General features: G+C 45.5%; 1 protein-coding gene across 1 annotated transcript; it reads left to right on the forward strand.

Moving 5' to 3' along the window:
- Nucleotides 1-779: 779 nt before the first annotated feature.
- On the forward strand, nt 780-23085 carry LOC147376222 (NBPF family member NBPF4-like). Its single transcript, XM_086392199.1, has 13 exons — nt 780-957; nt 2907-3021; nt 4092-4306; nt 5356-5407; nt 9699-9913; nt 11122-11173; nt 12053-12267; nt 13214-13265; nt 13933-14108; nt 15144-15195; nt 16278-16444; nt 20556-20783; nt 22779-23085. Exons 1-13 carry the CDS (start codon nt 780-782, stop codon nt 22967-22969), a joined length of 1908 nt encoding a protein of 635 aa, XP_086248325.1. The 3' UTR covers nt 22970-23085.
- The last annotated feature ends 1970 nt before the right edge of the window (nt 23086-25055 follow it).

Below are 25055 nucleotides of genomic sequence, written 5' to 3' on the forward strand. Positions count from 1 at the left end.
TGAGTCATTGGAAAAGACCCTGATGCTGGGAAAGATTGAAGGTGGGAGGAGAAGGGGACGTCAGAGGATGAGATGGTGAATGGCATCACCAACTCAATGGATGTGAATTTGAGTGAACTCCAGGAGTTGGTGATGGACAGGAGGCCTAGTGTGCTGCAGTCCATGGAGCTGCAAATAGTCGCACATGACTGAGCGACTGAAATGAACTGAACTGAACTGAGGTGACTTTATGACAGCCCGACAGAAATTAAGACCTGCTGGCAAAGTATTTCTCCCATGAATATTTTTATACACAGAAGAATGAACAATGAGAACTCAGCTTCAATAATTTTTGTTAGGAGATAGATCAGTGGTATCTGGACATGTGCAGTGAACATCAGAGTGACTGCTGAGGGCTTGGGTGCTATCAGTGGTGATGTTCACAAAGGGTCATGGCCTAGGCACCTGGAAGGCAGGGGCCCCCAAGATTCCATGAACCCCTCCCCCTACCAGTTCTGTTATGGCAACTCCAGACGGTTGCCTAGCACGCTGGGTCCCCCTCCTTCACTGCTGTCTGAGTCTGAGCCCCACACAGCACCTTTGGCTCTGAGCTCTGGCATCTTCAACTTCTCTTTGTGGTTGAGAACCCTCTAGTTGTTCCCAACAGTAAGTCAGGAATTCCAGTTTTTGTCATCCCTCAGTGCTGATTAAACCTATGTGATTTTGCTCGTCTTTAATCCCCCATATATTGGGTGTCTCCTCCCCACCCTTGGCTTCTACCCCTTCTACCACATGTCACCATGGCTGTGTGTCTTCCCTCTTTATCGGATCTGAGGGCAGAACGTACCCTCACGGAAATCAACCAGGAGCTTCGGTTGCAGCTGGCAAAGTACAAGCAGGACTTCAGGGACCTCACAGAGAAATTCCTCATATCCCAAGCTACTTCTTACTCCCTGGCCAACCAGCTGCAGAAATACAGTAAGTCTTCGAGGTCATGATCACCAAAGCAATGAACGATCACTGTCTTCCCTCTAAGACACTGTAAGTCTCCAGGATTGGTCTCCTTTCCCCTTTGTCCTTCTGAGTTCCATTCTGACCACAATCCAGGAAAGGTAGTAGTGGCTCTTTTGCCTTCAGTTTCCTGAGGCTGGGAAAACTGAGGCACAAGGACTGGAGGCCTTTTCCAAGTTTGCAGTGATGTGTAGGGTGAGATTAGAGTTAAAATCCCAGACAGTGATTCCTGGTGCAGGCACAGGAGTGCCTGTGTCTCTCAGGAGCAAGCTAAGCTGTGTGGACTGGAGTCTTTTCTGTTCTGTATCGGATCCTGCATGCCTCTTGGCTGAACCTCTGGGACTAATGAACTCCATCAGTTCGAGGTTCCCTGAGGTTCCATTGGCAAAACCCTGTGCCAGTTACCCTGGGGTAACGTGTGGTTAGACCCTGTAAGAAGGAGGGGATAGGATTTAAAGGAGCTTAAGGATGAGTCTGCTTCTCATTAAAACCATGGTTTCTGTGATGCCATCAAGACAGAGACTCCCTGGTGAGAAGGAAGCTGTGCTTTCTGAGTGTGCAGGTTCTCCTTCCTGAGTCCAAGAAAGCCATATGACTCTGTGGCAAGATTGAAGGTGTTTCTGGTGAAATCAGACAATCTGCCCTTTCCTCCCTCTCCCAACTTGAGCTGGGGAATCTTTGGTGATACAGGTTGACCAGGCGTCCAGGGGAACCTGAGTCTGTGCTATAAGATGTGTGACCAACATGAAGATGATGGTAAGTGGGGGAGATCACCAGCCCCAGTAAAAACCCAGGCAGAATGTGAGGAGCCCTTTGCACTCACAGGCAGCCTGGCAATTGGAATCATTTTTGCGTGTTCAGTAAGCGCGGCCCGGCGTAAGGACGGAAGTCAAGACCAGGGTACATGCACAACAAGGGCATGAGAGGAATCTTGACAACGTGTGTGTGTGTCACTTTCCTACAGTCATTTTCAATGAAGCGATGAGGGAGTCAATGACAAATGACAGACACAGAGACAAGTAAGGGGTAAAGCCTCCTATTTAAGAAAGTGAAAGGATGAGCTTTGGGGAAAGGACAAACTAAGTTTTATTTGCACCGCTCCTTATGATAGTAACAAAATTCTAGGAAAGAAACTGTGAGGCTGGTGAAGAAGAAATGTCTCACCAGGACCCTGGTGTGGAGGTCACCAGAGCACAGTGGAAAGACATGGACTCCGGGCCAGGCTTCCTGGGCTCACCTCCCTGCTGGGAACCTTCCTGTGTCTCTGTTTCCTCCTGTGTCTGTGTGGTGCTGTAGTAGTAAGTATTGTTTGAGTTGTAGCGAGTGCTGAGTAAATCTGACAAAGCCCTGACAGTCGTGCCCGGCTCAGTGTAAATACACTTAGTTCATAGCTCTACTGTTCCTAATAACACAGACTTTCTCAGTGTTTGGCATATCTCTTTAGGTCCTTATGGATTCATGTATTCTATTTCACACAAGTGTGTCCAGGTGAGTTTTATACCTTAAGACACTTGTTCGTTCCTGAATCCCAGCATGAGGGAACCAGCGGTCCTATAGTCCTAGGGGCCTTCCTGACTTCACAGGAATCGCCACCCCAGGCCCTGCTCAGGGTCTCACCTAAGAGGCTGCAGGTCTTGGTTCAGTGGCCAGGATTCAGGGTCCATCTCAGGGGATGTGAATTCTGACTTTGTCAAAAGGCAGTTCATCCTGTCTGTGCCTAGGAGCTTCTCTTTCCTCACCTCTACAATGGGGACTAACCTCGGTTCAGACGCTGAGGAATCAGATGTGGAAACCTCTCCGTAGAGACTGGAGAAGGCGTTACATCCAGCACTGAGGTGGCCCGTCCTCCTCCCTTGAAGGCAGTGACCACAGCAGCAAGGCCAGCTTTCCCTGAGGCAGTGTCTCTCTTTCCTCAGAGTGTGAAGCATGTAAGGACATCGTTGAATCCGTGCTGGGGGAGAAGCTGCTGTTTGAGGTGCGGAGGCCAGCAGAGAAGCTGGCAGAGAAGCCACCGCTTGATGAAAGGCTGAGGTAAGGAGGGCAGGGATGATCACGGCGAGCACAGGGCACAATATTATAAAATAGGTGGAGAACACCAGTTGGTGAACCATGGATTCTAGTTGTATTCAGGAAGTAATTCACTTTGCTTTTACATAAACTACTGACTTGAATCTCATTGTGAATTCACTACATCCAAGTGAACCGGGGGCACTCGGCTCATTCACAGTGTTGTGCAATCAATACCTTATTTGCCTTTAAACTGCACCCCCTGCTGACTGACCACATCCTGGAATCCTTCCTTGAGTCTGTCGTTCCTACGTTCTTTCCAATTCACACCAGCTTCACGTGCCCACACTCTATATCTGGCTGTGTGCCATTCACTGGACAGTACTTTGTGTTGCCACATTAAAAATACAGAAAATACTCTGTGTATTCTTTGATGAAAATGGGCATGACCGAGTGGCTGAGTGAGAAACCAAAGAGACATCTTCATGGTGCAGGTTTCGGAAGACGTTGATGCATGCATGAGCATTCAGTAGTGTCTGACTCTTTATGATCCCATGGACTTAGCCCACCAGGCTCCTCTGTCCATAAAGTTTCCAGGCAAGAATACTGGGATGGGTTGCCATTTCCTTCTCCAGGGAATGTTCCCGACTCAGGGATCAAAGCTGCCTCTCTTGTGTTTCCTGAATTGTCAGTCAGATTCTTTACCAGATGAGCCACCAGGAAAGACATTAGGTTATTTTTACAGAAGCACAAGATGAATGAAATGTCACGAAATCTTACAGGAGTACTTTCTAATACAGAGGAAACCTTTGTTTACCTTCTTTCTCTTTGACACAGGCAAGTCATCAGATACGGGGTAGGAAATGGCAACCCACTCCAGTATTCTTGCCAGGATAACCCGATGGGCTGAGGAGACTGGTGCACTATAGTCCATGGGGTCGCAAGAGCCGGACACGACTGAGTGACTGAGCCAGTCATCAGATATGTGCCAGAATTCTGTTTCGAGGTCTCCTTGGGGATGTTCTCACAGAAATCCCTAACCGTCTTTCATCTAAGTCTTTGCCTTTTACACTTGCATCTTCTGTTCCACCTAGGACGTGTGCCACACTAATTCAAAGTCAGGCAAGAGAGCTGACCCAGTTACGGCAGACACTACGGGATGGGAAAGATGACTCTGTCCTGCTCAAGCAGCACCTCGAGGACCTCCTCACCCGCAATGACCCGGACAGCCACCAGGGGCAGGGCTTCCGAGAGAGCCTGTCTGAGGGGTACCAGCTGGCCAAGCGCCTTGCCTGCAAGCTCAGCCCAGGTGAGGGGGCCACAGACCCTGATAGCACTGATCCTCTCCTAGGTCCCCAGTTGATAAGGTGAACACCTCCACTAGGAATGTTTATCAGATTTCCTGTTTCGTGTCCTATTTGGGGCTATGTAGGAGCAGGATTGTCTAAGAGGACAGAGGAGAAATGCACAGGGTGGAGGTCATCGTGTCCCAATGGTCTGCTTCCTCCCTGATGGACCATGGCCACTGGGGCAGGAGGCAACATCCAGCCAGCATTAAAGCACAGAAAGGAGGAGGTGACAAGAGGCAGCTTGTTAGAGTCAATAGCGCCCTAGACAAAGCTTGAAGTTCCCAGGTTCCAGGCTGAGTGCTGTGTTCATAACTATGTGAGAATGATTACTTTTCCTTATGTTAGTAACTGTTCACATCTGTAAAATGGATGAAATGATCTGTTGATGGTAGCTATAGTGATGAAATTTTGGAATATTTACAAATACACTGCAGAAAAAAGAAAGCCCTTCACTTTGTGGTGCTGGATAAGGTACTTGATGGAGTTGGACTGGCATTGGGAAAATAGTTTAGACTGGAGCACTCACTTTCCCTAGAGAGACTTTTCCAGATAACATGCAAAAGCCACCTTGAAGAGCCAGGATGTTCCCAGACGGATGGATGTGGGACATTGTTGTTCTCCTTAGAGAAAGGAGGGCATCTTGTGAGACCTGAGAAGGTTTATAGAGCCTGTGTCTTTGGCAGAATTCGTGGCAGGATGGATGACACATTTGTAGAAGTAGAAATGGAAGGTGGGCAATGTGACGTGATATAAGGAAGAAAAGACAATTTAAATGTTTGCCCAATTTCAAGCAGAGGGTGTCCTGAGGATGATCTACCAGTTTAGAAACAGACTGCCTGCTGGATCAGAAATCCATGCTTGGGCAGTTGTTTAAAGACAATGCATTAACACTTCCATAGAGTACTAACTCATACATAGATATTTATGACTCTGTGACCATATGAGTCCCTGTGATTGTAGTGGGTGAGGTGACTAGAAGCTGACTGGACACTACTGATTTTGTTTGCAGAAATGTATGAAGATGAAGACGATGAACAAGCACAAGAAAAACTAACCCCCAGGTAACAATTAACTATCAGTTCAGTTCAGTCACTCAGTCATGCCCGACTCTTTGTGACCCCATGGACTACAGCACACCAGGCCACCCTGCCCATCACCAACTCCTGGAGTTTACTCAAACTCATGTCCATTGAGTTGGTGATGCTATCCAGCCATCTCATCCTCTGTCGTCCCTTTCTCCTCCCTCCTTCAGTCTTTTGTAGCGTCAGAGTCTTTTCAAATGAGTCAGCTCTTCACATCAGGTGGCCAAAGTATTGGAGTTTCAGCTTCAACATCAGTCTTTCCAATGACTATTCAGGACTGATTTCCTTTGGGATGGATTGATTGGATCTCCTTGCAGACCAAGGGACTCTCAAGAGTCTTCTCCAACACCACAGTTCAAAAGCATCAGTTCTTTGGTGCTCAGCTCTCTTTATAGTGCAACTCTCACATCCATACATAACTACTGGAAAACCATAGCCTTGACTACATGGAACTTTGTTGGCAAAGCAATGTCTCCGCTTTTCAATATGTTGTCTGTGGTCGTAACTTTTCTTCCAAGGAGTAAGTGTCTTTTAATTTCATGGCTGCAGTCACCATCTGCAATGATTTTGGAGCCCAGAAAAATAAGTCTGCCACTGGTTGCGCTGTCTCTCGATCTATTTGCCATGAAGTGATGGGACCAGATGCCATGGTCTTAGTTTTCTGAATGTTGACCTTTAGCCAACTTTTTCACTCTCCTCTTTCACTTTCTTCAAGAGGCACTTCAGTTCTTCTTCACTTTCTGCCACAAGGGTGGTGTCATCTGCATATCTGAGGTTATTGATATTTCTCCTGGCAATCTTGATTCCAGCTTGTGCTTCATCCAGCCCAGCGTTTCTCATGATGTACACTGCATGTAAGTTAAAGAAGCAGGGTGACGATATACAGCCTTGACCTACTGCTTTTCCTATTTGGAACTAGTCCATTCCATATCCAGTTCTCTAACTATTACTTCCTGACTTGCATACAGATTTTTCAAGAGGCAAGTCCGGTGGTCTGGTATTCCCATCTCTTTCAATATTTTCCACAGTTTGTGGTGATGCACACAAAGTCTTTGGCATAGTCAATAAAGCAGAAATAGATGTTTTTCTGGAACACTCTTCCTTTTTCCATGATCCAGCAGATGTTTGCAATTTGACCCCTGGTTCCTCTGCTTTTTCCAAATCCAGCTTGAACATCAGGAAGTTCACAGTTCATGTATAGCTGCAGCCTGGCTTGGAGAATTTTGAGCATTTCTTTACTAGCGTGTGAGGTGAGTGCAATTGTGGAGTAGTTTGAGAATTCTTTGGCATTGCCTGTCTTTGGGATTGGAATGAAAACTGAACTTTTCCAGTCCTGTGGCCACTGCTGAGTTTTCCAAAATGTTGGAATATTGAGTGCAGCACTTTCACCGCATTATCTTTTAGGATTTGAAAGAGCTCACCTGGAATTCCATCACCTCCACCAGCTTTGTTTATAGTGATGCTTCCTAAGGCCCACTTGACTTCACATTCCAGGATGTCTGGCTCTAGGTGAGTGATCACACCATCGTGGTTATCTGGATTGTGAAACTCTTTTGTATAGTTCTTCTGTGTATTCTTGCCACCTGTTCTTAATATCTTCTGCTCTGTGAGGTCCATACAATTTCCGTCCTTTATTGAGCCCATCTTTGCATGAAATATTCCCTTGGTATCTCTCATTTTCTTGAAGAGATCTCTAGTCTTTCCCATTCTATTGTTTTCCTCTGTTTCTTTGCATGGATCACTGAGGAAGGCTTTCTTATCTCTCCTTGCTATTCTTTGGAACTCTTCATTAAAATGGGAATATCTTTCCTTTTCTCCTTTGCGTTTCCCTTCTCTTCTTTTCACAGTGATTTGTAATGCCTCCTCAGACAGCCATTTTGGTTTTTTGCATTTGTTTTTCTTGGGGATGGTGTTGATCCCTGTCTCCTGTGCAATGTCACAAACCTCTGTCCATAGTTCATCAGGCAGTCTATCAGATCTAGTCCCTTAAATCTATTTTTCACCTCCACTGTATAATCATAAGGGATTTGATTTAGGTCATACCTGAATGATCAAGTGGTTTTCCCTACTTGCTTCAATTTAAGTCTGAACTTGGCAATAAGGAGTTCATGATCTGAGCCACAGTCAACTTCCGGTCTTTTTCTTGCTGACTGTATAGAACATCTCCACCTTTGGCTGCAAAGAATATATTCAATCTGATTTTGGTTTGACCATCTGGTGATGTCCATGTGTAGAGTCTTCTCTTGTGTTGTTGGAAGAGGGTGTTTGTTATGACCAGTGCGTTCTCTTGGAAAAATTCTATTAGCCTTTGCCCTGCTTCATTCTGTACTCCAAGGCCAAATTTGCCTATTATGCCAGATGTTTCTTGACTTCCTACTTTTGCATTCCAGTCCCCTATAATGAAAAGGACATCTTTTATGGGTGTTAGTTCTAGAAGGTCTTGTAGGTCTTCCTAAAATTTTTCAACTCAGCTTCTTCAGTATTACTGGCCGGGGCATAGACTTGGATTCTGGGATATTGAATGCCTTGGAAATGAACAGAGATCATTCTTTCATTTTTGAGACTGCATCCAAGTACTGCATTTCGGACTCTTTTGGTAACTATCATGGCTATTCCGTTTCTTCTAAAGGATTCTTGCCCACAGTAGTAGATATAATAGTCATCTGAGTTAAATTCACCTATTGCAGTCCATTTTAGGTCGCTGACTCCTAAAATGTGGTTCACTCTTGCCACCTCCTGTTGGACCACTTCCAATTTGCCTTGAAACACAAACCTAACATTCCAGGTTCCTATGCAATATTGTTCTTTACAGCATCAGACCTTGCTTCCCATCACCAGTACATCCACAACTGGGTATTGTTTTTGCTTTGAATCCGTCTCTGCATTCTTTCTGGAGTTATTTGTCCACTGATCTCCAGGAGCATATTGGGCACCTACCCACCTGGGGAGTTCATCTTTCAGTGTCCTATCTTTTTGCCTTTTCATTCTGTTCATGGGGTTCTCAAGGCAAGAATACTGAAGTGGCTTGCTATTCCCTTCTGCAGTGGACCACATTTTGTCAGAACTCTCACCATGACCCTACACGGCATGGCTCACAGTGAAAGCCTGTGAGCTTTCACAATGAAAGCTCACAGGCTTTCACTGAGTTAGACAAGGCTGTGGACCATGTGATTAGATTGGGTAGTTTTCTGTGATTGTGGTTTTCCATCTGTCTATCAGGAGCTGGTAATGCGTAGGGAAAATATGGACAGGGTCACAAAAGATCAATAAGTACCTCAAGAGAGTCACATGCCGGAAGTGCTTATGGTGTAATTGACTTCACTCAACCCACATGGAAATGTCCCTGTAACTTGGTTGTCTGCTGTCTCTGTGCTACTTGTATGTGTGACCCAAGGCGAATGCAGCACCCTTAGGATTTCATATACACACAGAGAGCGTCTGTTCTCTTCTAAAGCAAGTCCAAGTGAGATAAATATTTGTACACAGTTGTCTTAGATCCTTGGAAGGAAGGTAACTAGCAACGGAATTAGTAAAGAAGCAACTAGAAAAATTAAACACCAGGACAACTGTCCAAAAAAAAAAAAAATTGGTAGTCTGTGACAATAGTAAGTGAAAGAGGCCTTGGAGGACTTTCAGTTCCTAAAATGAAGGTAGAACATCTCCGAGAGTCTATAAGCTTTAATATCTGCATTCACTTCACTGTGAATACTCAGTTGCTCAGTTGTTTCTGAATCTCTGTGACCCCCACGGAGTGGAGCATGCCAGGCTCCTCTGTCCATTGCATTTTCCCATAGAGAATACTGGATGGAGATTGCCATTTCCTTCTCCAAGGGATCTTCCTGATCCAGGGTTCAGTGCCACATCTCTGCATTGTCAGGCAGATTCTTTACCACTGAGCCACCGGGGAAGCCCTTATTCACTTGGCTACTTCATCTTAAATTCAACATGGCTTAGGACCCGGGGGAAGCACTTGGTGTGGAAGTTCATTTGTGCTTCCTGTTCCTGAAAGGACCACCCTGGGATGGTTGAGTCTCCTTCCTCATCAGAGGTTTGTGGCCAGTATGTAGGGTACCTGCTTGTCCCCCTCTCCCATCCCCAGACAGACACACTCTGCTTCATATAAGAGAGGACAGTTCCTTCTCTCTTTAAGGGGCCTGCTCCTTTCCTCTCTGTGACCACTCCCCATGCCTCCTGTCAAAACCAGCCAGAATGGCTTGGGATCAGATCTTCTTCATTGAATTTTCTGTCATTCCTTTCCCATCTGACACAGCATGGAGCTGCAGGAGGTTGAAAAGAGGGAAGTGCCTGAAGAATCCAAGGATGAATGTGGTTTGATGCCTTCAAGTCTCCAAGGAAGTTCTGACAGCCACCAGCCTTACAGTGATGACAAATTTAAATTTAATGAACTGGAAGTAGACCTTGGTCAGGATGGAGCCTGTGGTTGCTCTCATGCTAAAGAAGATGAAATTCCAACCAAAATCTCAGGTAGCCCCCATATTATTTCCCCTCACAAGCTCTGTAGACCAAAGAAGGTCGTCTCTGAGGATAGGTTGCATAGACACATCTCAGTTGAAACCAGGAAAAAGGGTCTATTCTGGAACACAGACATCAGGAGGGTCAGGGAGCTTGCATTCTTCCTTTTGCTCCAGGCTTGTCTGTCATCCTGACCCCAGTGTCAGGCATTTGACCCAGATTACTTGTGACAACTGTCAACCACCTCAGCTGGAAATCCACAGGAGGGGTCTGTCAGAACTAGTTTGGAGCCAGTGTGTTGTTCCCTGCAGTGATCTAATTTTTGTAAATGTTCCTGGCCTCTCCAGAAATGATGACAGACCTGCCTCTTTATAAGGAGAGGGGATTTCCAGGTTTTGTTTTACTGCTCTCAGCCCCAGTCTCCCTTTTCTCGATGTTGGCAGGTCTTAGCTAAGATGTTACCTGACACCAAGACAGAGACAACTGTACCACTGCCTTGCTTGGATGTTTCCATGAAGCAAGGCTGGGCTCTGGCAGTTTCTCCAGTTTCAAATGCCATGGTTTTTGTGTAGCACCAAAGATTCCTTTTGATTTGAGGGTTCATACAATTCACTGGGCTTCCCTGCTGGCTCAGATGGGAAAGAATCTGCCCGCAGTGCGGGAGACCCAGGTTCAATCCCTGCATCATGAAGATCCTCTGGAGACGAGAATGGCACCCACTCTAGTATTCTTGTGTGGAGAATTCCATGGACAGAGGAGCCTGGTGGGCTGTAGTCCATGCGGTCACAAAGAGACGGACACTACTGAGTGGCTAACGCTTTCACAATTCCCCTGTCACTCTAGTCTCAAGTATAAATTCCTCTAAACCATCAACAACCACATAATCTGATGGGACTAAGCAGTACTATAGAAACAATCTAGAAAATAACTCAGCTCATTTTCTAGCATCTCTGTGGAAAATACATTTTTAAGTGCTTATACAGACTCAGAACAAAGGATGTTGGGAGAGATACCAAATCAAGCAGCAAATTTCCTCATTGGGTCTGGACGCAGTCCAGTCTAATTCTCATAAGACTTAAGTGTCCTAGAATATCTTTGCTAAAGAATTATGTTCTTACAATGAGAATATTAATGTCCTTGTTGTATATGTGTTTACTGAGTAGATATGTGTGAGGTCTGATTTGCTTATTATGACCTGCTTTCTCTGAATTTCCTACTAGACAATGAAAATGATCACAAGCAAGGGAGTGGACAAGAGTTCACATTGCCCAGGTAATTTGAAGATCTGTGGGCTGTGAATGTCAGTGGTGACCGCAGGAGACCTCAGATCCAGAGAAAAGTAGAAAGTTCTCTGTGTAACTCTTTCATCTATTCATTCAACTGCAATTATCTCGTTCACAGGGTTGTCATTTATGTTTCTCAAGTTTGTGCATTTCAGTTTTTTAATCCTTCAAGTTTACCAATTGACAGTGAGCTTACCCAGGTGGAATAACTAAACCTGGGAGTTCCCGTGCTCATGAGTTTTCTCCTGAGTGGTTAAAGGAGGGGGAGATCCTATGGGTCTTACACTGGTTTGGCATCAGTATGTTGGTAAATCCTGGATTTCAAGGGAAGAAAATATAATGGTATTCACATTACAATAAAATATTGAAAAAATAGTTCTTAAAGGCAGAATGTCTAGTCTATAACTCCTTTTTCTCCAACTTGGAAAAACTGATTTTGAAGCTGTATTTGTTCAAATAAAACTTTTAATTGTATGGGATAGTGTCCAAACTCAAACAAATCTTTAACTTCTTAAAAGCTGTGTTCACTTGGACACAGGATATCCAGATCAACACAATGTGTGCAGAAAAGTCTGAACCACTGTCCCGGTCCTCTGTGAGTGCTGGGGGTCAGGACGTCAGCGTGCAGGGAAAATCCGTCTCCTCCTTCAACTTCTGGTTGTGTGCCCAGTGCCCAGAGTACCTGCTGGCTCTCTCCCACCCCGTGGCAGCCACCCTCCACTCCACATCAGGAGGAGTTACTTCCCTCCTTAAGGGGACTGCGCTTTTGTTTTCTGTGACCACTCCCAATGCCTGTCATCAAAATCAGCCAGATAGCGTGGGGTCGAATCCTCTCAACCTTCTGTCATCCCTTCTCCATCTGGCACAGCGTGGACTTGCAGGATGATGAGGAGAAGGTGGTGTTCCAGCAATCCCAGGATGAGTGTGTTTCAGTACCTTCAACTCTGCGGGAAGGTTCTGCCTGCAACCAGCCTTCCAGTGATGGGGAATTTGCATTTGATGAAGAGAATGTGGCGTCTGCTGTGGATGGAGCCTGTGGCTGCTCTCAAGCTGAAGAGGATGAAATTCCAACTGGTCTCCCAGGTAGTCTTCAATGTGTCTGCTAGTCTACTCTGGGAGAATTATCCCCTTTGATAGACCCTGGGCTTACATACTGAAGCCTGATTTGAACCAGACTCTACATCTGCATTTAAAATAAGACATTCTATGAACGAACTTTTCTAAGTTTCCTGTCATAGTGGTCTCTGTGGTAAACCACTCTGCCCAAGGCGGTCCTGCCAGACGCACGTGTACCTCGGCAGTCGTGGCACAGGAGGTGCCTCTCAGGCTTCCTAATTTTGAATGAACCTCTTATCTCACGTGAAATGCTTTCATTTTCATTTCTGGGTAACGTCCCTGAGTTCCTACACCTGTCCAAGGCTGTTGGCAGTCTTGTTTATACCTTTGGAGATCTCACTACTTTGGTTCACTTCTATCAACCCATGGTCTCTCTCTTTTCCTTTGACTTACCTTGTTCGAAGCCTTCTGAAACCAGAAGGTAAGCCACACTGTCTTCTTTGGGTATGTTTCTCTGAGGTAAGGCAGGGCTGGAACTTCCAACCTGATGAATGGCCGCTGTTTGCAGCTTTGAGATTCATTTGACTTGATGGTGTGTGGGTTCCACTCCCATTATATCTCAGTGTGTAATCACTTATCCCATTAGTAAACAACATTTCAGATGAAAAAAGCCTGAGTGTTATAGCAGGCTGAGGATGTAGCTAAGTTGTTCCCCAGGAACTGTGGGGAAAAGGATGTATTTAGCTGTTTGCACAGACTCAGGACCAGGATACTCTGCCAATGACATATCATATCAAGGACATTCGTCCAATGGCTCAAGAAGGAAACCCAGTGCCTTCTTATGAGGCTCTTTCTAGGGCCTCCTGTATTGTTTCTGTCTCAATAGCCTGTTACCACATTGTGAAGACAGGCACAGGATTGGGTTTTTGAAAAGTATTTGCCTGATATAACTCTTCTGTTAATTTATTTGCAGAAAACCAGAATGATCACGATGACCTGAAAGGCCCAGAGGTGGTTGCCCCAAGGTAAGTTTGCATATCTGTGGGCTCCTATACAGTGATGACATCTGCAGACCTCTGATCCAGGGAAAAACAAAGTGCTGAATATATTGTGAATATATAAAGTGCTGAATATATATATATATTTTGCCCACCACTATTATCCTATTTCATAATGTTCTCTGCTTTCACTGTGGTACTTCTATTGTTTCCCATTTCTTATTTACTTGTCAAGTTTAAATCCCAAGTCCGTTGACCCAGGTGAACTAAGTCAGAGTGCTGTTTTTGCACTCAGTTTTTATATCAGGTGTGGTTTACAGAGTGAGATGCATATCTGCTTTCTGTTTGGTGTTAGCATGCTGGCATGCGTGCCATAGTGATGTCAATGCAATGTGAATGGAAGTGTGAGAGCCAGTGTTCTCTGTCCCTGTATGTGAGGCGTGACTGTACCATCAGAGGGAATTCAGTCTGTTCATCAGCCTGTTATTTGGCCAGAACACTGAGCACCTGCTGCTCTTTCTCTCTTCTGCCCTGTAAAACCTCGCTGTGTCTCACGCACAAAACAGAGTTTTCTCTCTGTAATGGATCAGACCCTTGACGTGCTTCACCACTCAAACATTCCATCGAAACCAGATAGGACTCTACAGTTTCTCCTCAGTCTTGGCTTAATCTTTTGCCCTCCCTCCCCGACCAGGTTCAGCAGACCGCTGCCACAGATGAGGGAGAACGGTGTCCCACGGGACTCTCTGGATGCATACTATCTGACTTACTCGGTTCTTCCTGACCTGTCAGACTCCTTCTGGCCTTATAGGAGCAATGCCATCTTCTCACCTGAGGACGTGGATGTCTCTTATGCCCGGGATGTAACCAGTGAGTATTTTCTTGTGATAGACCTCCACCTGGATGCCCAGGTAGACTCTGTATTCTTTGTACTCCTTGCCTCTGGGGTGCTGAGATTTGTCATCCCTGTTGGAAGCTCTGTAGACGTGATTTGAATCAGACTCTGTGGTAGAGTTTTAAGTGCAGACATCAGGTGGGTCTGGGAGCTGTGCTGTCTTCTTCATTCAGGTGAAGCCTATGGGTCAGGCCCCAAGTTAGATCATGGACCCACGGCTGGTGCGACACACTGACTCACTTGTATGTGTGCAGGGGTCCGGAGATGACTGTATTTTTCCTGATTCCTATGCAATGTCTCCACTTGCCCACAATGCTCCCACTTCCATACCCAGTTGTCCCTTGAACTTCCGTGCCTTTCAGAGGTGCTCACAGCCGTAGTTATTTGTTGCTTCCCTGGTGTCAGTGCTGTCATCCCCAGGGTTTGTCTCCTCTAAATTGCTTGTCTTAGCAAGCCAATCATCTGGACCCCAGGATGCAAAGAGCCCTCCCATCACCTTGCTAGTATATTTCCATGAAGCAAGCCAGAGCCCTGGCATTTTCCCACCCCATGAATGACTGAAGGTTCCATGTAACAACTAGGATTCATGTGATTTGAGGTTTTCTTCATTCCACTCATCATTCTGCTAAGGCAGTCAGTATATGATGAGAAAAGCCTGAGTATTACAGTATTCTGCCAGAATGCAGGTGGGCTATTCCCCAGACTCTGTGGGGAAGATAAATCTTTAACTTTTCACTCAGTCTTGGAAGAGAATACTGTGGTGAGGATATACCAGGGCAGGGAGATCTTGCCTGATGGGTCAGGAAAGCAAACCAAGGAGAGACTGAGATCCAATTTGAGGCATCTGGAATATCCTTCTTAAAAGCCTATCATCAAAAAAAAAAAAGCCTATCATCTCACTGCTGATATTGTTGTCCCTGTGGCAGAATACTGGACACTGGACACTGGATTATTAATTTACACAGTGAGATCTGCTAAGTGTTTCTCAACTTCTCTGAATTTATCCATAGAAAATCTTGCTGATCTTGAGGACGAGGAAGATCAAGACATCATCTCTTCTAGGTAACCATGGAGAAACATGGGTCTAACATCAGTGGTGACACTTGGTCATCTCACATGCAGGGGAATCGGAAAGTGCTGAACATGCCTATTTCTTCCATTCAGACAACCACAAATTGTCCCTGTAACAAGGTTGTCTGTTTTCACCCTTTATGAATCCCTCTCAATTATAGTAAATTGCAGTCAGTTGCAGAGAAGGCAATGGCACCCCACTCCAGTACTCTTGCCTGGAAAATCCCATGGATGGAGAAGCCTGGTAGGCTGCAGTCCATGGAGTCGATAAAAGTCGCTCAGTCGTGTACAACTTTTAGCGACTCCACCTTCACTTTTCATTTTCATACATTGGAGAAGGAAACAGCAACCCGCTCCAATGTTCTTGCCTGGAGAATCCCAGGAGGTGGAGCCTAATGGGCTGCCGTCTATGAGGTCGCACAAAGTTGGACGTGACTGAAGTGACTTGGCAGCAGCAGCAGCAGTCAGTTGAAGCAGGGCTACTGATCAGCCACAGGATTTCTTGTACTCCTCTGTTTTCTCCTTTTTATTAAAACCAGCATGTGATACTTATCTGCCTCTGCCACTCTGGGTTATGACCTTGGCAGGTATTTCACGGCACGGAAAGTAACTAGGAAAAACAGTCATGTCACATTGCATACTTGAAAAATTGGTCTTGCAAACACAAGATATCTAGGAGTCTATTATGCTGCCAGTGCTGGTGTTCATTTGTATGCAGCATGTAAATTTCAACAAAACTTATGTTGTATTTGAAGTCACCTTGATGTTCTGAGGACGTGTGTGACATGACTATGTGTCCTGGGGTGGCTCATCTCCTTCCTTCTGAACTCATTTCGTCTCTGTGCTCAGAGCATCTCATGCTCACTGTCCCTCACTCTCTTTCCCTTTGCAAGCGCCTTCAGGCCCCAGATGGGAGTTGTGGGTCAGGCGAATTGTTGTACCTCCCTCTAAGGGGACTCTCCATTTGTGTTTTGCAACCTGTCCCTTAACCCTCCCATCAAAACCAGCTATGGCTCCAGGTTGACTAATTCCTCTTGTTTAACCATGGGCTCTCCCAACCCCACAAATGTCAGTGTGGAGCAGCTGGTGGTAGAAGAGAATGAAGTCCAGCCGGACTCACTGGATGAATGTTATCTGGCTGCTTCTGTTGGCCATCATCTGGCAGGCTCCTGTCATCCTTATAGAAGTGCCTCCTTCCCAACACAGAGAAGAGAAGTTTTCTTGGCTCTAGATGTAAACGGTGAGTACTCCCAGGCAGCTTCTTAGGCTCAGGTTGATTAGAACTATGTTCTCAGTTTTAATTTTTAGAAGGCATCACGAGCCTTTGCATTCTTCTTGCCCCAGACTGCCCTCTGTCACCTGAACTCATCTCATCAGCACAGCCTTGTGGTAGCAAATCAGACCAGAGAGGGCAAGTGGAGGGATAAGGGCAGAATCTCAGCTACCACTGTCTCACCTGCAGGAATTTGTGTAACAGAGCTCTTTTTATCAAGATAAGAATCCTTATAGTCATGAAATTTTGTTGCTAATTTTATTTCTTGAATAGTTTCTGGCAAGCTCTCTGACTTTGCATTCATGATTGCAGTCTGCTCCATATTTGTAATGCATGTTATACTGTCCCCAGCTCCCAATTCTTACCCCTGGGCTGCCTACCTCCCTCTGAAGCATTTAGATACGTGATTGTGAACATCAAATCTGCCGATACCCTGTAATTTCCACAAAGCCAAATATCTGTCTCTGTTGTTCCATCCTCTAGAAACTCCCGTGTGTTTCATCCTTTGTGCAGCAAAAAGGAGTCTTCCATGTGTGGGTTATAGTTTCAATGTTTTACACAATCTCAGCGGTATAATCTCACAGAAACTATCCATAAGCTGTGTATATGATAGGGCTATTGACCTAACTTATGAGCCAGGTCTCCTTGGGTAGCAGTTCATAGGGTGTGGAAATTAAAACCTAGTATGAAATCCTTTGGGGCTATTTTTTTTACTTTTTCTTTAGGAGATGCATTTTTATTGTTAGGACTTTGACTCATAAGATCATCTTGATAAATGAGGAGAAACTCCATTATGTATCAGACTATATCTTACTTCTTTAAAAATTATATTGGGCATATACATGCTGTCCGTCAGTCAGTTGGTGCCTTTTCACATTGGAAGCAGTTTCTTTCTTATTTCCCATTCTTCCCTGAGGAGCAGAGAAGCAAAGGCTTTCTCAGGATCACAGTAGTTCACAAACCAGAAAGGGAACACACGGTTATTGTGTGCCTGTTGTCTGCCAGCCTCCTTACTAAGCGAGCTCCAAGTGCACCACAACCCCTTCAGCCTCCCAGGTACCCTCTCAGGGAGCTGTGGTGTCTCATGGTGGAGCCGAGGGCACTGAGGCTCAGCGAGGTCCCTTCACTTGCCCCGGATTCCGGGCCACTGGCAGGTGGGACACTGACCTCTCCTGGGCCTGACTCCCTGGCTCTGGCTGTGTCCTCTCCTCTCAGCAGTTGGACCATCAGTGACTAAGAGAGGATGTTGCTCACCTTTTCCTTTTTGCCCTGAACCAAATCATTTGCAACTATCTTAATCTTCAACAGAAGTTGCCAGAGGGCTGCAGAGAACCCTGTGGTCCCTCACTCAGATCTGCCAGCTCCCAAACCCTCTGTGCACTCTGTCCCGAGACCAGAGCCCGTGGCTCCTGCAGCCCCTCCAGGTGGAGCCACAGCTCCACAGGGCTCTCTGGGGAATCAGCCAGGATGAGAGTCCGTGCCTCTCCCCACCTCCTGCCCCCAGGTCACCTGCTGTCATGACGGGTCCAGGTAGACTTTGAATTTGGCTGTGCTGAAGCCATTAAAAAACTGTGGAGCTCTATCTCAGAAGCACTGACAGCCGGGTGTGGGTTCCTGTGAAGAGGATGAGTGAGGCTCAGCCATGTGTCTCAGATGTGTGTTTGGGATGTGTGTGATATGGCCCAGGCCTGGCAGTCCATTGTTCACGATGGGCCAGGAAAGGCCACATCCCCACAGATGGATTGAGATGAGTGAATAGAATATCTAATCTATGCAGGGATCCATCCTGTGTCTTGATTCTCATGATAACCCGAGGACAGTGTGGATAGCTATTATGCAGCCATGTGGGTACAAGTCATCAGCTCTACCCCGTCCTCTCTGTACAAGGAGAAACCCTGCAGAAACAACAAAACACTTGATTTTTAAATTACAAGTTGATCTTCTATGGAGGCTTTTTCCCACACTAACAATAATGGGCAGTATTATTGATGTTTGATAAAATGTTTGGTTATTTTATATTCTGTCAATGCAGAGAATATTCCAAGCATAGCTTTAATAAAACCCCATTCTCAAGAAAAGACAAATAAAATTAGATGATGAAATTACACAATGACAATTAAAAACAATCCTAGACATTGATTCAAAATAACATTGGAGAATAAGAGGATATGTAGTTTTGACAGTTCTTTCAACCACCAAACATTGTACAAGGATTTGCCCTTCAGCCCAAATGAATTATCATAAAATCTGATTAAGTGTCCTAAAATATGATGATTAGTGATTAATGAACTTTGCCTAGTGGAAATATGAAGGGCACACCAGACTGAGAGAAGTGCTTCTGGAAAAAGCCCTGGAAGCTCACAGAGGCTCCTGGTACATGCCTGGAGTCAGAAAGGGGCCAGCCTGAGTCCTGGGAGGATTTGCAGTGGGAGTTGTGGGAAGTGATGTTGCAGAAGAAAGAGGGACTAGAAGACAGGAGCACTGGAAAGGCGGGTGAGGAGGTTAGATTTGTGTAGCAGGGAAGGGAGGACGAATTTCCGTAAACTGAGGAGCATGTGATGAACCAGGATTGGGGGGTGATAAGACAGGTGAGCTTTGAGAGTGTGGAGAGGACTGAATCAGAGAAAGCAGTTAGAAGGAGGTTGGATGAATCTTTGATGAGAGTCAGACACAGATGCTCTCTGGAAGACTAAGAGATAACAGGTACATGAGAGACAGTTACAGAAACACACCTTGTGAGGGTGGGGATGCATAAGCAAGAGGTGAGAGGAGAGCCCCCCAGCAGTGTAGAGCAGCCCTGGGGGCCGTGACCTCACATGAGCCTGACCTGGACCGGATGAGGGTACTTCACGTCTTTGATTAGCCCACGTTCTGAGGATATGTACTCATTTCACAGTAGAAACATAAGTAGATTTCATTAGCAGCACTGTCCAGGCACCAGTGGAGGGACGTGTATTGAAGGAGTATACGTATATTATCTCTCTAAAGAGACACATTCCTTTGAACTGTATCCTGAAAAACTGGGATATATTTGATCCCCAGGGCTTAAAGGAAACACACCTGGTCTCCCTATGTGATGCTGCATGGCCACGGTATCCATTGGAGGAGGGTGAACTGTGGCCAGTTGGAGGGTCTGTTAAGTATAATACTGTTCTACAATTAGACCAGTTCTGTAAGGAACAAGGGAAATGGGTAGAAGCAATGGCACCCCACTCCAGTACTCTTTCCTGGAAATCCCATGGACGGAGGAGCCTGGTAGGCTGCAGTGCATGGGGTCGCTAAGAGTCGGGCATAATGAGCGACTTCACTTTCATTTTTCACTTTCATGCACTGGAGAAGGAAATGGCAACCCACTCCAGTGTTCTTGCCTGGAGAATCCCAGGGACAGAGGAGCCTACTGGGCCGCCGTCTATGGGGTCGCATAGAGTCGGACACGACTGAAGCGACTTAGCATAGCATCAAAGAGACACAACGGTGTTCCCAACAGGGTCTCAGCCCTCTCCTCTACTAGTTCTAGTTGCTAATACCATCCATCCCCACTCTGCCCCATGTGGGAATAGAGTTTATTCTGTATATACAAGTACGGGTAAGTGGAAGGGTAGACAAAATTTTAAGCAAGGAAGTTCAAAAGGGTCTGGAATGTACTGTATTTTCTCAGCTCAACTTCTAGTGGTACCTGAAGCCTTCAGGCCAAATGTCTCTCCCTGTTCTTTTATTCCTGTGGGTATATATTAACAACTCTTTCTCCCCCATGCCTAGAGGCCTGTCTAGAACCTTCTCTCTAGGCTACAAGACTAAGGCTAATAACAGAACAAGAGGCTTGACCCCCTGTGTCACCCAAACCCTCTAGACTCAAGTGGGTGATTTCTCATTTCAAGAAATTGCAGCTTAGCCCCTGCCTTCTCAGCACCCCAGTCACAGCCATAAATATGGCATCTTCTTCACACTGACGTCTGCCTTTGCTGTCTGGGGTATTGGGTGGTTTCACTCATGGGCTGGGACAGCAGAAATGGGAGTCTGGGAGGGCTTAGCAAGGAAAAGCTTCCACTGGTCCTACTGAACCCTCTTTTACTTTCAGGGGACACCTGGGAGGACTGTCACCGGCGACCTGTGAGTTTCCCAGGGTCAGAGGTGCCAACTTCACAGGCACAGCTTCAGGAAAGCACCCACGTGACTGACTGTCTGCAGGGGCAGCTGGACCAGCATTTCGACTGTGGTGACAGCAAAGCCATGCTTGGTCTTTCTTCCACCAACTGGGGCTTTACCTCCAACCCTGATTCTGGAAACCAAGGACCACTCTTTCTAGGTAAGAAAGAAAAGGGGATTAGGAAGCTCTGGTCCATGTGCTGGTCATCACAAAGCTGTGGATGGAGGAGGCAGTGGGCCTCTCCCACGCCCGCTGTCGGCCCAGTTGAAACCTCTGACGCTCTAACAGCGTCAGGTGATCAAGAGCCTGGACTTAGGACCAGCTCAGCCTCAGGCCCTGGTTCTGAAAATTCTTGCTTGTTTAACTGAGCCAAGTTATTTATCTTCCTAGGTCTTTGCCTCTCTGTCCCTCATCTGAACTCTTGAAAAATTCTATCTCCTTTGCATATTGTTGGGAATCTTAAACAATATAATGTCCAGGGCATCTGATTCGCTAAAATTTGTTTGATAACCACTATGAATATACAATATCTAAGAATTGTGTCTTTCTGGTGCTTTAACACTTATAAAACGATTGCACAATCATTGTTTCCTCTACAGTAGCATGAGCTTTATAATCTCCACTTTCTCTACACCCCATCTTCCCTTGCTTCCTGAGAAAGGTAGCTTGGCCAATATTTTCCTCTCCTTTCAACATCCATCATCAAGGCAATTTACTCCTGTTGGGTGCTCTCAGTAACAGTGTATTAGCAACATTCAACAGGAGTGTAAACATTGGCCCTGCAACTCAGTCCCATGTTTGCTTTTCATATCCAGTTTCTTTTCCTTATTTTCCCCTCATTTTAAAATAAAGGGCTACCCTCATTCTTGAAGTGCACCCATCAGTCTCTTTTATGACACTCCATTTAATTCATTCTTTCCACTCATCTCCATGTCCGTCTCCTAGTTTTCCTCTCCTCTGGGTCCACCTCTGTTCAAATTTCCTTAAAAGAGCTTCCAGACCCTCACATCCATTTCATCTGGGACGTATTCATCCTTACCCTGCATCGCTCTCCACATCCTCCACTGGAGCCTGGCGCTACCTGGCGCTCATCCCTCAGGCTGTGGCCTCATCTGAGGAATGAGGAGAGACCCACGTCCTCAGGCGGAGCTGAGATGAGAAGGAGCCCCCTTGTGGCAGCATGGAGAGTCTCAAGGGAAGTGCTCAGGGAGGGCAGGGATGCAGAGCCTGACAAGAGCCACTAGGTCTCGTGGAGTTTGTTGTCTTCTCTTCCCTCTCGTCTCTCCTTGTGCTTGGCCTCCCACATTCCCAGCCAGGACTGAACCCCACTGGCTCAGTCACTGTTTCCTGCTCACCTTCCATGGAGACCTGAGCAGGAATCCAGGCTTCACAGCAGATTTTGAAGCCAAGGGTAGTTTTAATGCCCTTTACTTTCACACCCCTTCACACTGTGACTCCCACCCGCCCCCCGCCATATCTCCTAGTTCCTGTCACCAAACAGAGTTTCTTTCTCATTCTTCTTATTTTTCTATTTTCTTTTCCAAAGTCAACTCATCAGGAAGCCAACAGAATGATCCATTCAATAGCTCGAATCCTTCATTCATTTATTCCATCACAAACACACTCACTTGTGAGGTTTCTTCCATTTTATCATATTGTCTATGCCTTATTTAAATGATGTATAATATCATATGTAGTGTGTTTACATTATATGAAGTGTATATTGATGCACATTTAAAAGTTTTCCAATTTAGACTTCCCCACTTCTTTTCTCTCATGAGGTTTTCCTTCAGCTTTGACTTTGCTTCATCTCTTCCCTCCAACAGTACAAACTGCATCCTGTACGTGTTTCTTGCCTCTGTCTTTTCTACCTAGGAATTTTTTGTTGTCATCCATTTCATTTTTCTTGCTCATTTATGGCATTTGGAAACATGTTTGCCCTGTGGCACACTTAACAATACTGGGTAGTATAAGGAAAGTCAGCAAAAGAGAAAACACAAAAATATCTCCATGTCTTCACCTACCCATGGGCTTTCAGATGGCCTTTCATGTTCCTGCACACTTTCTGTACCTGATGTCCTTCTTGGGTGGAGGAGTGAGTCTTTGTAAATCATGAATAACAATGGATCCTGTTGGCTGTGGTTTTATCTTCAGAGCTGGGTGCTTCCATCAGCATGAAGAAGCCTCCCAAGCTGCAAGGTGAGGGCTCCACAGCAAGCACACACGAGCATCCAGTCTGCAACAGGATTAAGGGCTTAAGTGTCCTGAAACAGAAGAGCATCAGAAGAAAACTGCTGTTTGGCAAGTGGAGACTAGCCTGCAGATTCCCTGGCCTTCAAGCGTAGGGTACAGAGGTAATCCCATGCACTTCTTCCTTATGCTCTTGATCTGTTATGGCTCAATCTCCCACTAATTTTTCTCTTCCTCGTTTGTTCACTCATCAGCTGACACTACCTCTGTGTGGTCTTTCCTCTCTTTTGGGGGCTGCCACCCTGCAGGGCCCTTCCATCTCAGTGTCCTGTTTCCACTCTGACCTCTACTGTTTCCCCACTGCTACGGTCCTCACATTCCCTCTGACCTTTCGTATTAGCCACAAGGAAGCCCAGATCCATGGTCCTCCTCATCAGAATAGCAGCATTTAAGCCTCTGAAAACACTGGCCTTAAATCACACGCATTCTTGGTCTCTTCACCTTACTTTCCCTGCCCCTGCCTCCACGTCCACTGCCTCTTTCTTCCAGGATCACGTCATAAGGAATCACTCGCATGTGAGTTGGCTTCTGGAGAAATGAACCTAGGACAGCCCTTAACCCTCAGCTTTTCCACCTGAATAAGAAATGCCAGAACTGAAGGGAAAAGCCTTGATTACTAAACTAAAATAAGAACCTGGGTCATAGGTGAGCATGCTGGACTGGCCCGAGTCATGATTCCCCTCAGCCTCGGATAGGCGGAACTTTGCTAACGTGCAGGGGGCTTCCAGGACCTCACTGGAGCTGGCATTCGGTGGAGGGCAGTAAATGGCCCCCTAAAGGGACATCGGGGAAAAGGAGATACAGAAGCCAGGTTTTCAAAATACATAGAGCATGAGATGGACAGGCATTCAGACCTCTCCAGTTTTACTCACATTATTCCTTCTCCATATTAGTAAAAGCCCAGAAAAATGAACTGAGTTGAAATCTGAGGCCAGGGAATGTAGGACAGCATTATACTGAATTAAATTTGGGCCACATTTATGAAGACCCAGGGAGCTACACAAGAATACAAGATAATCATTGCTTCAGACAATCCAATGGAGAAGGTCGATTATTTATATGCGAGTAACAGAGAAAGACCAAAAAATCTTTAGGGCCAGTGGAGAGACGTCCATATTGGACTAGAAGGAGGAAATAAAAAGAGTGGCGTGAAATAGTGTAGGTCTAGTGAGTAGTTCTAAATCATGCTATTGTAAAATGAGAACGGATTGAGTTTTGAGCTAATATGAATGCCTTAACTCAATCCATTGAAATTCTGATTTTAAAGTTCTGGGGATGAGGTTTGGATATCAGTATCTTTTAAAGCTCTGCTAATATGCATCAAGGATTAGAAGCACTGTGGGTCTGATAGGATATAAGTAACCAATATGGCAGTGGCCTATGAGTGGCTGCTTCCTAAAAAAGCTGAATATCAACAATTAAGGGAATTTGCATTCTTCTCTCACCAGAACTATTTGTACAGCCTGGAGAATATAAAAGAGAAAAAAGGAGACGTAGATAGTTAGATATATCTATATCTATATCTATATCTATATCTATAAGTTAGATATATAATCTCTCTGTTTGGATTCAAATTTCTCACAATTTCATAGTGCAAGATTAAAAAAAAAATTACATAGAACCCAAAGCATAAAATGGACCCTCCCCTTGCCATAAGAATAAAATTTAGTATTTCCTTTTCTGCTGTTAAAATGCAACTTGCAGTTAGCTATTCACTAAACATGTTTCACAGACTACTAACTGGCTCAAAACAGCAGGTTCAACAAATTTTTTTTCATTGAATATATTCTTTATGCAAAAACCCCATAATGAATATTAGGCCTTATCCTGCTATAGTTATCCTTTTACATACCCTTCTATCAGTTCAGTTAAGTTGCTCAGTTGTGTCCAAATCTTTGCGACCCCATGGACTACAGCACCCCAGGCTTCTCTGTTCATCACCAACTCCCAGAGCTTGCTCACACTCATGTCCACTGAGTAGGTGATGCCATCCAACCATCTCATCCTCTGTCGTCCCCTTCTCCTCTTGCCTTCAATGTTTCCCAGCATCAGGGTCTTTTCTCAGGAGTCAGTTCTTCACATCAGGTGGCCAAAGTATTGAAGTTTCAGCTTCAGCATCAGTCCTTCCAATGAATATTCAGGACTGATTTCCTTTAGGATGGACTGGTTGGATCTCCTTGC

The sequence above is a fragment of the Bos grunniens genome, chromosome 3, assembly GCF_055505025.1.
Source record: "Bos grunniens cultivar Pamir isolate PY7600 chromosome 3, Bosgru_T2T1.0, whole genome shotgun sequence".
Taxonomy (NCBI): domain Eukaryota; kingdom Metazoa; phylum Chordata; class Mammalia; order Artiodactyla; family Bovidae; genus Bos; species Bos grunniens.